This window comes from Lichenostomus cassidix, chromosome 4, assembly GCF_008360975.1.
Source record: "Lichenostomus cassidix isolate B80296 chromosome 4, HeHo_3.0, whole genome shotgun sequence".
NCBI lineage: Eukaryota > Metazoa > Chordata > Aves > Passeriformes > Meliphagidae > Lichenostomus > Lichenostomus cassidix.
In genome coordinates, this window is record NC_139484.1 from 61,952,867 (window position 1) to 61,964,779 (window position 11,913).

General features: G+C 52.3%; 2 protein-coding genes across 2 annotated transcripts; both read right to left on the reverse strand.

Annotated features, from left to right (window-relative positions):
• Positions 1-8: 8 nt before the first annotated feature.
• On the reverse strand, positions 9-9,350 carry LOC146438671 (uncharacterized). The gene is made up of 3 exons (XM_085059529.1): positions 9,332-9,350; positions 9,177-9,250; positions 9-3,481 (listed from the first exon to the last, which is right to left on the reverse strand). Exon 3 carries the CDS (start codon positions 3,469-3,471, stop codon positions 847-849), a length of 2,625 nt encoding a protein of 874 aa, XP_084915655.1. The 5' UTR covers positions 3,472-3,481; positions 9,177-9,250; positions 9,332-9,350; the 3' UTR covers positions 9-846.
• LOC146438672 (protein NYNRIN-like) lies at positions 3,518-6,841 on the reverse strand. The gene has a single exon (XM_085059879.1). The coding sequence runs from the start codon at positions 6,839-6,841 to the stop codon at positions 3,518-3,520; it is 3,324 nt and encodes a 1,107-aa protein (XP_084916005.1).
• Positions 9,351-11,913: the final 2,563 nt, after the last annotated feature.

The window sequence follows — 11,913 nt, forward strand, 5'->3', positions numbered from 1 at the left end:
ACAGTGTATTCTCTAACAGACGGATTTATTGACTACATGCACAACTGAGAAAAGCAAATCAAAGCAGTGATGTCCAGGCTCCAAAAACAAGATCTCACCAATCCGTTGGCCAGACGTCTTGGGAGTCTTGGGAACCTGGAGGGAGTTGCTGCAAAGGTCTATATGGATTCAGCTCCTTAGTCCATGGTGATTAGAGGGTCTTCTGTTCTGCTCATCTTTTACGATCTTTCCAAGTCTTTGAGGCTGTTCACACCCCAGATGTCTTCAATGGGTGTTTTTCCAAGCTCAGGTGTTTCTGTTCTGTTCTTTCTTTCCAAAGACACTGTCTTTGGTTTTTCTTGCCCCCATCTCCTTGGCTTAAGGACTCTTAAATCACACAAGAGCAGCTTCATAACATTAGCATTTGGGGATGAAAGGTTCAAAAACACGTTACTTATGCTAACTTTTGCTTCTTTACTACGAGGGTGATCAAACAGTGAAACAGGTTTGCCCAGAGAGGTTGTGAAGTCTCCATCTGTGGAGATGGTCAAAGCCCAGCTGAACACAGTCCTGGGGAATCTGGTCTAGGTGACCCTGCTTGAGCAGGTGGCTTTAGACTAAATGAAACCTCTCAAGAGGTCCCTTCCAACCTCAACCATTCTGTGACTCGTGCCTGCATGACTGCAGGGTTTTGGCCTGTCCTCCCCTCCTGGATGGCCCTCTGGTGACAGAGAAGGCCATCCCTCACATCAAGGTCTGGTATGGCGTGTGTCCCCACCGCTCAACGCCTACTGGGTTGCAGCCAACAGCGGAGCCAAAAGATCTTCTTGGTGGCAAACACAGAGGCCAACCCAGTCTTGCCCTTGACTATGGCAGGAGGCGCTTGGCCAGCCCCAGTCCTTTCAGCTGGTTGTCGATGCAGACCTTCACCTGCCTCATCCAGTAACAAGTGGCTACCATGGCAAAGCACACACAGATTTGCATTAGCAGTATAACTACAACGGGGTGCAGCAGCGCGTTGAAAATGCCAGCGGCTGTGGGTGACCAGCCAAAAAAAACTTCCCACCAGTGGTGTTCTCCCGCCCTCTTAATTCGTTCCATTATCTGTTTTATGACTTTACCATCATGATGAACGGTTATTAGGACCTTTTTGCCTTCAGCCTTGGCATTTTCTAGCAGCTGCTGCAAATTTGCATGCTCTAACATTTCTTTTACAAGGGACAAATCCATACCGATGGGGGTCGGGGTTATACTACGATACAAGGTATAATTTCTAATTAGCAACTGGCTAGTAAACACAGGCGGTTTATAGACAAAATCACAGCCTCTAATAGTAGCTACATTGCAAGCACACATATTTGAGTCGTTAAACACGGTCTTGTTATAAGCTTCATTAATTTGCACGTATTTACACGTTGTTCTGAAGCACACACAGCCCTTGCCTACATACACTAACACGGTTTTGTTGCTGCTCTGGGGGTTGATCTCAAAGTGGCACACCCCTTCTTTGGTGTCAAAGCACACATCGCTCGCCTTAAGGGCATCATCTTCGCATATGAATCCCAGCCCCCTCTCCAAAATGCAGGCTTCCAAATCTACTGTCTGCCACTTCCCATCAGACACCCTGGCCCACATGCGGTGGTCCAGGGGGTAGACCACAGACCCGTTTGTGTTCACCCCCAGGGCCACGATAGGGTAGACCTTTTCGATGCGAGCCTCGGCCACAGTGAGGACGTGGGCAATGACTGCGTTGAGAGCCTGGTCATGGGTGAAGTTGACGAGCCTCCACCAGGCTTGGAGCTGTCGCTCCTTCTCTGTGGCCGCGTCCCACACGATCTTTCGGATCTCAGTGGGCAGGACGCCGTTGTCACCGTCTCTCAGGATACCTGCAATGACACTCTGCACCCACATCTGGGCCTGGATGCAGCTAAGAGCAAGAGAGACGTTATTTTGTTCGATGCCCAGGGCTTGCAACAGCACCTGATGGTCTTTCTCACTTATTTGTTCCCAGGTGGGCAACACCTCTGACACAAGCCACTGCCCCATCCCGAGGCTGGAGAGGGATGAATTCAGAGGCTTGAGGAGGCTCTGCACGTTTGAGGTGACAGCCTCCAGCTTGTTGGCCAAGACCTCAGCATTCATAGTGTTGAGGACTCCCAGCCCAGCACCTCCTCCTCCCAGTGCAGTGGCCAGCAGGTCTCTCCTGGCCCGGGTGGCCTGGATGGAGCGGCTGTGGAGCCATGCCAGCCAGCCAGCGTGGAGAGTAGACAGGAAAGGGGCACAGTGTGGTCTGACAGAGGAAATATTAACAGTGGACAGAGACAGCACCACTTTCTTTAGTGACCGGACAGGCCCAGTCAACAGCTCCTGGATGTGATTTTGCTTCACTACATAAGGACCTATTTTGGAAACAAAAGGGGGCAAGACAGCAAGCATGGAAAATTCTTTTTTAAATCCTTCAGGGCCTCCTATCGACCACTTTCCTCCAAGATCAGGGGACATTTCAATACTCAGGTTTCCTTGACACCACACCTGGAAGGTTATGATCAGGTGTGGGCAGTGTCCATAATACTGATTATACCACGAAGCCTCTGCATCTAATTCAGATCTATCAAGAGTTTTGCTCTCACGGAGGCAGTGCAATGGAATGATCCACTTGCGGCTGTTAGGGGCTGTGACAGTCACAGTGGTGCCATCAATTTGCATTGGGTCAGTTACACTTTCTTGGGAGTATTTAATTTCCAATTTTACCTGGTTGCCAGTTTCAACATATGGGGCTGCATGCCAAGTGAAAAAATGGCACTTTGAGATCTTAATGGCAGCAAAGGAAGGTGGTGTGGTACTGATCTTGAATTTAAAGGACAGCCCCACACTGTTGTGTGCCCAGAGGCAGACCACAACAACTGGTTGTACCAAAGTAAAATTGTACCAGCAGTCCAATTTTTCCACAGCGCAGATTTTTTTCTGATTCTTCTTAGCTTTTACTTCAGTTACAGAGATTTGAGTTACTCGCTGGTAAGTGGATCCGTTAATTACCCTGCACCCCACCTTTATTTTCTGTCCCACCCTCCCCAGCAGCTGTGGAAGTCTGTTTGTGCTATCCCAGCCCCACTCATTTTCCAAATACACCTCTGCCCCATGCATAACCACTGTTGACAAATTTAAGCTTCTGTTAGAATTTGATCCCATGATTCCTGTGTGTTTTATGTAAGCTTGGGACCAGGGCCAATCAGTCCCAACTTCTGTGTGCCTCCTAACCCTGTGCTGGGCTGAGACCTGTGTGTCAAGGTGCCTTTCTAAGTGAGAATGAATGACATTTTGTCCAAGGTGCTGATGGGTGGCTTGGGCACACTGGGTGCTCAGCACAATGCACATACCAGAAAGCAAAGTAAATCCTGCAATCACAAATTTGAAAGCATTTTCCCCGCAGCACAAACAGGGCTGGTGATGCCACGAAGTTCGCCCTTCCCGCTGGTCACAATCGCCTTCCATTTTCTTTTATCTGCAAAACATAAGCAAGGCGGGCTCTCCAGCCCCGTTAGTTTCCCTTCCATGCTTTTAATTGTGAAGAATGGAACCATTTTTCCTGCCTTTTTGCCCCCTTTCTGATTTCTACCTGGTACACAGAGGGGCTGGCCTTGTTCACAACCCTAACAGGCCCCATCCATTGGGGTTCCAGCACCTGGTTCTTCTCTCTAACCCCTCGGTATGTTACCAGGTCCCCCATGTTCCACTCCATGGGGCGCAGCAGCATTCCCAACTGCTTATCCATCTTGAGGATGTTGATCTCCTGCACCGAGGCGAGATGGTGGTAGGTGGCTGACACCGTCCTCAGTATGTCCTGGACCCACCTGTCCATCAGCACTCGGGGTTGCATTTCATCTGGGGGCTCCCCTCCTTGCCACCAGTGCTCCAGAAGCTTCGGGTCTCTTGCAGGAGGAAATTCTGGGGGAGAAAGCCCTTGAGATGCCAGGCCCCCCCGCAGCGCCAGCAAGGTCAGTGGGAGCTTACGATCCCAGTCTTTCCTTTGCTGGCTCACGAGCTTCCTCAGTGCTGTCTTCAGTGGTTGGTTGGGACCCTCTGCTGAGATGGGCTTCTGGAAATGCCCTGTGATGTGAAGTTTTTGCTTGATTCCCAGGGCCTGGCACACCCCTTTTGTGACTTCTCCGATGAAGCGCTGGCCATGGTCTGAGTGGATCTCCTTTGGGATGCCCCACTGTGAGAAGATGTGCTCTACCAGGATCTTGGCTGTTGCACTGGCCGTGTTGTTTCGAGCTGGGAATGCTTCCACCCACTTGGTGAAGCTATCACAGATCACTAGGCAGTACTTGTTGCCTTGGGCTGTTTGGGGCAGAGGACCGATAAACTCCATCTGCAACTTGCTCCATGGCCCAGAAACCCTCTGGTGGCCCAGGATGGCTTTGGCCATTTTGGCATCGGGGTTGTTGGCTGCACACGTCAGGCAGTTGCTGACATACCTCTCCACATCCTCTCTCATTTCGGGCCACCACCCAGCGCCCTGCAGCCTCACCATGGTCTTGTCTATCCCCAGATGCCCCTGCTCATGAGCCAGGGCCACCAGCTCTATCCGGACAAGTTCAGGCACCACCCAGACTGGGAAATCTGCCCCCTCCCTCCGTGCCAGGATCAGCCCCGAGACGTCTTTCCACACCTTGCATCCTTTGTACTCTCTGCCCTGGGCCAACTCCCTGAGCCTGGGGTCCTGTGCCTGCAAACCCACCAGATCCACGCTCTCCCACTGCCTGCCAGGAGCCACCGACACTGGGCCATTCTCTGCTATCTTGCTGGCCTTCCACATCAGCCCTTCCTTTGCCCCTTGCTTGGCTTTGGCGTCTGCCTCCTTGTTCCACTTGGCTTCCTGGGTTCCCTTCTTGTGGGCCTTGACCTTAATGATCTGGGCCGGGCACGCCCTCTGCTCTGCCAGCCTGGCAAGATACAGCAGCTTTTTGGCATAGGTGACAGGCTTGCCATCGGCAGACTGCATGTTCCTCTCCCTCCAGAGGGGCAGCCACTCCAGCGCCACACGCACCACCCAACCTGAGTCTGAAAATATGGCGAGGGGCTGGTCTGCCGGCGTGTTTTCCAGGGCAGCCATGACGGCCACCAGCTCGGCAGCCTGGATGGAGTGCGGCAGGCACTTCCCCTTTACCACCTCCCCAGTGCCTGGGTTGACAGCGGCATAGCCCGTGTAGGGCACGCCTGCCTCATGGTAGTTGGACCCATCTACGAACCACACAACATAGCCTCTCTCCTTGGCCTCCTCCAGGCTGAGGCTGCTCTCAAACAGGGGTGCCTGTGGTGGCTTGGGGTCAGTAAGGGAGACCCCTGCCTCCTCCCCATCCCTCTCTCCACTGATTACCACCCTGTAGGCACCAGGTGAAGGGTCCCCGGGGACCTCCTTGTTGGTAAATGCCAACGCCCAGTTGGCCATTCTGGGGCAGCACAGGGGACCTTCATCCCCCTTTCCCAACAAGAGGTACCTCACCGGGGTGCGGGAGGTCCTGAGCAGCACTGGGGATGACCCCATCAGGTACTCCCAGTGCTGCAGGGCCCAGGTTAGGGCTAAAACCTCCCTCTCATAGTCACTGAACTGCTGCTCGCCTGCCGTCAGAAGACGTGAGGCGTGGGCAACAGGGAACAAGTTGGCACTGTGCTGCTGGCCCAGAGTGGCCTGCAGCCCCCTCCCTGTGCTAGCCAGCTGCAGAACATAGGGCCTGTCCCGCAGAGGATGTGCCAGCATGGGGGCTTGTGCCACACTCTCCTTTAAGGCCTTCACTGCCTCATCCTGCTCTGGCCCCCATTCCCAGGGGGTGTTCTTTTTCAGGAGGTGGCAGAGGGGGGCTGCTTTCTCTGCATAGCCCTCAATGAACTCACGGCACAACCTCAGGAGAGCCAGGAAGCACCTCAGGGTGGTGACATCGGAGGGTGCCGATATTTTCTGTATTAACTCAACCCTCTGCTTTTCCAGTGAGCGCCCTTCCTCCCCCAGGGTCACCCCCACAAAGGAGACCTCTTTCCAGCACAGTTGGGCCTTCATAGGGCTGATCCTGAAGCCTGTCTTCTGGATAGCCCCCAGCACCTCTGCCAGCACCTCCAGATTCTTCTCCTTAGTCTGGGTGTGGATGAGAACCTCACCAGCACAGGACAGCACGCTCTCCCGGTGGCTGAGCTGCTCCCACATCCTCACCACGTGGGTGTGGCAGATGGCAGGGGCATTGTGGAAACCTGGAGGGACTCTAGTGAAAGCAAATTGCCGTCCTCGAAGGGTGAAGGCAAACTTGTGCCATGATTCAGGGTGCAAGGGGATGGCAAATGATGGGCTGGTCAAGCTGAGCACCGAGAACCACTCAGATCCCTGGAAGATGGCTGCCATGATGTTGGGGTACTTGACCACTGTGGAGGTCTGCATTGGGCTGACTTGGTTCAGGATGCTGAAGTCAACTGTCAGCTTCCATGTTTTCCCATCAGCTTTCCTCAGGGGCCATACTGGGGCATTGCTGGTGCTCTGCTGCTCCACCAGCACACCCTGGTCCAGCAAGGTTTTGACTGTGTCCCACAAGCTGTCCTCAGCCTCAGCCGGGTACCAGGGCTGAAGCTGAGGAGGTGGATCCGGCCCTTTGATTGCCACGGCAGCATCAATCTGCCCACAGTCCAGCTTGCTCCTTGCCCAGACCTGAGGGAACGGCTCTGTGACCCGTTTCACCCGGGGCTCCCACTCAGGGTGGACTAGCATCTCAGGGGCTTTCACTGACATCACCCTGTGGCTTGCCGGGATGACGGGCAAATCAATTTGTGGGCAGTGTAACAATGCTTGGTTTGCCAGGTCCACCACCACTCCCATCTTTGTCAGTGCAGAGATGGCTAAAATCCCTGGCTTGCCTTTCATTTCCATTTTTCCAAATTTTTCATACCCTTTGGCAGTCCCAATTTCAAAGGGTATGGGCCCTGTGAACGGCACTGAGGATTTCTGGCCGTTCGGCCCTGTCAGTTCAATAATTTCAGAGGTTTGGAAGATCCCGGCTCTGCCGGGGGCCATATTCAAAATTGAATAAGAGGCACCAGTATCAATTAACATCACTTGTCCAAGCACCCCTCCTCCAATAGTTGTATCAACTATCAGGCGCCCCCACAAATCGGTCTTAATCGGTGCCACAAAAAGGGGCGATGCGGGTGCCTGGCAGCCCTATTGCTGAGCCTTAGCCCCCGGGTCAATCGGGTGGGAGCTGCTGTGCCTTTTGGCCTCGTGTAGGGCCAGTTTTTGGAAGAGCTCCGCATCTGGCAAGCCGTCAATGTCCTCCTGTTTCTCGTATTTTATCAAGCGCTTCCTCAGCTCAGCCCGCCAAGGGTTAGACTTCTGAAACCTCAGCCCTTGCTGGTTCTCCTTCCCCAACCCCCCCTTGCCATCAGGGTCTTTCCGGTTGTCTCCTTGCATTTTTCTCATCCCTGCATTTTGAAAAGACATGGCCGAGGTTTTCCCTTTCTTCCCCCCCAACATGTACCCTGGGAATGCCTGCTTTTGCAGCTCAAAATTCTGGGTCAGGATCTGCTCCAGCTCTGACAGAGGCTTTTTGGCCGCATCCCCGCCAGCAATCACCCGCAGTGGGGGTGTCAGCCCCACCACCAGTGGCTCCTTGAATTCAGGCCTGTCAAAATCAAGGGGGTAGTCCTTTGAGCCAGGCAGCCCAGCCATCCGGTAGAGCATCTTTTTACGGTTAACATAGGCATCGGGCCTCTCCTCGGGGTTTTGCTTCTCCTGGTGGAAGAGAACTAAGGGATTGACCTCAGGGAAGAACACCTTCAGCACGGCCAGCTGGACATCCCCAATATCCTGGACATTGCCCATCTGCACATCCCCCGGCAGTGCCGCAAAATCATCTGGTTTCATGCACTTTCTCACAATGTCTATCAGGTCACTCACAAAGTTGCCACTCTGGCACTTGGGCAGACGCTGGGCTCTGGACAGCCAGTTAATCGCTGTCTCCTTTGTCAGTGGCCCCAGCATCTTCCCCACTGTCTTGAGCTGCTCAGGGGTAAACCAGAGCACAGCCCTGTTGGTGTCTATGGGCTGCAGTGGGACATGGCTGACTGCCTCATCGTGGGGAGCCTTTTTATCTTTGGAAGCCTCTGCCTCCCCAGCTTGCAGCTGGCACACCTCCTCCCGCAGAGGAGCATAGGGGGATGGCCTGGTGGGGACATTGGCACCCCAAACATCATCCTCATAATCATAGTGGGGCGGGTGCGGGTCCAGGGAGTCCTCCCCCTCACCATTCCCGAGCGGGCCCCTCTTGCCTTTGATGGCAGCCACAATGCCCCTGGAGACCCCCAGCTCTGCCTCCAGCTCCTGGATCTTGGCATGGCACACCTTGTGATCAGGACCCGTGCCCCGATCCCGCTGGACGTCCAGCAGGACTGCCCGCACCGCGCTCTGAGCATCGTGGGTCTCCCCGATCCACTTGCCAACCTCCTTCTTCAGCTCCTCTGTTTTCTGCTTCTCATAGCCCAGCTTGTTTTCCAGCCGGGTGATCTCCACCGCGCTCCGCAGAGAATCCCCACACAAGCCCTGCACCTCTGCCTGCAGGTTATCCACTTGCACTTTGAGCTCCTCCTTGGCCTGCTCCAAGTTCTGCACATTCTCAAGAGCCTCCTTCAGCAATCTGGACAACTCCCTGCCTACCATCAGCAAACCTTGCAAAGCCGCTCGCTTCTTACACTTATTTGTGGGTTTGGGCTTTTTGTTCTCCTCCGACCAGCTCTCCCACTGCTGGCACAGCTGCTGGTAAGCATCTGGGCCCTGGAAGGACCCTGGTGACCAAATCGGGGGGAGACACTTCTGGAGCACAAACTGCTCCAGCTTCCAGCTGCTAACGATGTCACTCATCATAGTGAAGGGGACGAGATCTGAGACGGCTCTGTCTCAGGGCAAAACTACCATAACACACCAGCACTGCCAACCCCTCCGCGGAGCAAGGCTGTGACCCTGCAACCCACCCCTCTGAAAAGCCACCCGGGGGGATACCAAACACGGGTACAAGGGAAGGGAAAGGTGGGAATGGGAGGCTGCAGCCGAGCCGGCAGCTGCCGCAGGCCACCGGCTCCCGGGGAGGGAACGGGGAAGGGATGCGGGAGAGGGTGAAGCAAAGGAAAGAAGGAATAGGATTCCAATAATAAGATCTCACCAATCCTTGGCTGAATGTCCTGGAAGTCCCGGAACTTGGAGATGGTCTCTGCAGAGGTCCAGCAGATCCAGCACCTTTAAAGTAAAGGTGGTGATGAAGTCTCAGCCCGGTGATTTTTATAGCCATGGCAGGTCGTTGTTTGGGGCTGATGACACCTGTGTTTACTTCCTTGGTGGCTTTTCCTCCTCCATGTGCTGCCTCCCCAAGGACACTTTCCTTGTCTTTCCTTATCCTCTTCAACACTGATTAGGGAAGCTGAGATCACACGGCAGCACCTGCACTGCCCCTTATCTGTTTGGGGAGGTCCAGGATTAGTCACAGCTCACACTAAACTTCTGCTTTCACCAAGTGTCCTGAAGAGGGAGAGCTGGAGCCTGTCTGAATGTCCATCCTTCTAAATCCCCCTGTGGCCCCTCATTTACTGCACACCCCATTAGCACCTGGGGTCTGGGGGGAGATCACACATGCGTCTCACACCTGACACCTGTAACACACACCGTCCTGCCACACCACCCCCCAAGCACAAATTTGTTTGCCAGTGATGGATGAAATCGCAGGAAAATTCATACCATTCATAATTTAGATCCATTTTGGAATCTGGTCTTTAAAAGCAGCGCTTTCCCATGCCACAACCCACTTCATCATACACTGACATGGACCTTGGGGTTACCCCATGGCATGTCAGGAGCCTCCACTGTGATATTGCACCAGCTGAATTGCAGCTGTAAATCTGCAAAGGCAGATGGACCCCCCAGCCTCACCCTATAAACCACATCTTAGCTTGGAGAAATTTAGGAAATTTGACCTGCTTGTTTTGAGGGTTTTTCCTGCTATTACACTGAGGAAAGGGTACTAATCATCTTAGTCAGTGAAAATGCTATCATTTTCATTACTGCTTTTATCTCTAATGAAATACTCCAGAAGCTAAACTCCCTGCAAGAGTAAAACCATTTTTAAAAATTGTAAAAGGAAAAAAAATGTTCACACATGGCTGAGTCCCAGGGAGTTTCCATCCTGCACCGTGTTATCTCTAGCAGCCCTCATTTCCATGTACTGCAATACTGGCTATGTTGGACCTCAAGCTTGAAGCTGAGCATTCTTCCCTGACCTCCAAAATCAGCCCTTGTAGCCCCAAAAGGACAGACAGAATGCATTTGTCCCTATTTTCACATCAGCTGTTTTCTCTAGCCTGTGTTTTACAGCCCAGCTGCAATTACTTCCTCTGCAACACAGGAGTTTAACACAGGTGAGATGAAAACCCAGCCAGGTCCTGCTTCTTGGCTGTATACCCTGTCCTACCCCAATGCTTTGTTCCAGGCCCCCAAAACAAACACTTCACTGTAGGAAACTCATCACAGGGGGTAAAGAAATAGTAAAATATGCAAAAAAGCTGGTGAATGCACCAGAAATTAATCTCAGCATGGTGAAGTGGGCAGAATGCAGGCTGGAAAAAAGAAGAGGGGCTGTTTCCCACTGGGATGGGTCCACAGGGAGTTGGCTTGGCTGGGCACAGATATGGTTGTCTTTAATTTCAGAAAAAGAACAAAATTCCCCTAGAAATTGTGCATCCAAATAGGGCAAATACACCAAAATTCAGCAATTCTTCCCCAGCAGGGCCCAACCATGAGCCTAACACTCGTGATTAGAAACTGCTGCTCCCCAGCAAGGTCACCAACAAATCTTGCTTGTGTGAGCAGATAAAAACGACTTAGACCCTTCTTTCCTCCCATGCTTTCTTCCCAGGACAGCAGCCCCAAACAATGTGGGGATGTTATAAACAGCAGCTGTCTCCTGCACGTTCACATGGTGCTTTGATTTTTGTTGGCGATATGCTGCCAGACAAAGGTATCCCTCCTCCAAAATGTTTTCTTGTAGGAGCAAACAGCCAGCTCTGAGAACAGCTTGGCCACTGGTAAACAGCTCCACTGCGTGTAAACGGCAGTTTAAAAAAAAATAAAAATTACATTTAATCCATGTTCCAGTATGCTATGCTTTTACATTTCATATATTCCTTTTGCTTTCTCTAAAGTTGCTATAATGTCCTGGGCAATCCAGTGTAACATCCCCATATCCAAGGTTGTGATGGTGGCAAAAGCCACCTCTGGGACAAGCTCTTTTCCTGGCCAGGAAGCCAGAAGTTGCTCCAGGAGACAGCAGCAGTGGGAAAAGAGGGACAGAGCCATTGCACCATCCAGGGATATTGGGCTCAGCTCGCAGATTTCACCACGGGGATAAAAGGAAAATTCACTTGCAGTGGCATTTCCCATATCAAGCACTCCCTGTCCTCCTCACCTCAAAAAAATAAAGTGTTTCACCTCATTCTGGGGAGGCCCCAGTCTGGGAGGGATGTGAAACAAAAGGGGACAGATGAGCAGAAGGTGAGGACAGAGAGGCAAGTGTTGCTGCACCCGACATCGAGTGCTCAGCTCTGAAAACAAAAGCTCAAAAGCACTCAAATGGGTTTGGAAATACTAAAATTGTCTTTTCGTGTCAGGAAAGAGTTAAGGAGCGATTCAACCCACCCTAAATTTTAGCAGATAAGCCCTTTGTGGCAAGGCTTTTGCAGATAGCAACCCACTTTGAGCAGGAAATTAATTTAAGCAGAAATAGGGAGAGGATGTGTAACAGCAGCATGGAAAAATATGGTACAAAATGTACCAAAAACTGACAGTGCATGAGATACAATATTGTTTTTCCTAGTCATTTGCCAGCTCAACCCTAAAGGGAGGTTTCTCAG

Coding starts and splice junctions, on each gene's coding strand:
- LOC146438671 (XM_085059529.1), bottom strand. CDS start 3,471: ATGGAAGGCGATTGTGACCAGCGGGAAGGGCGAACTTCGTGGCATCAC.
- LOC146438672 (XM_085059879.1), bottom strand. CDS start 6,841: ATGGGAGTGGTGGTGGACCTGGCAAACCAAGCATTGTTACACTGCCCA.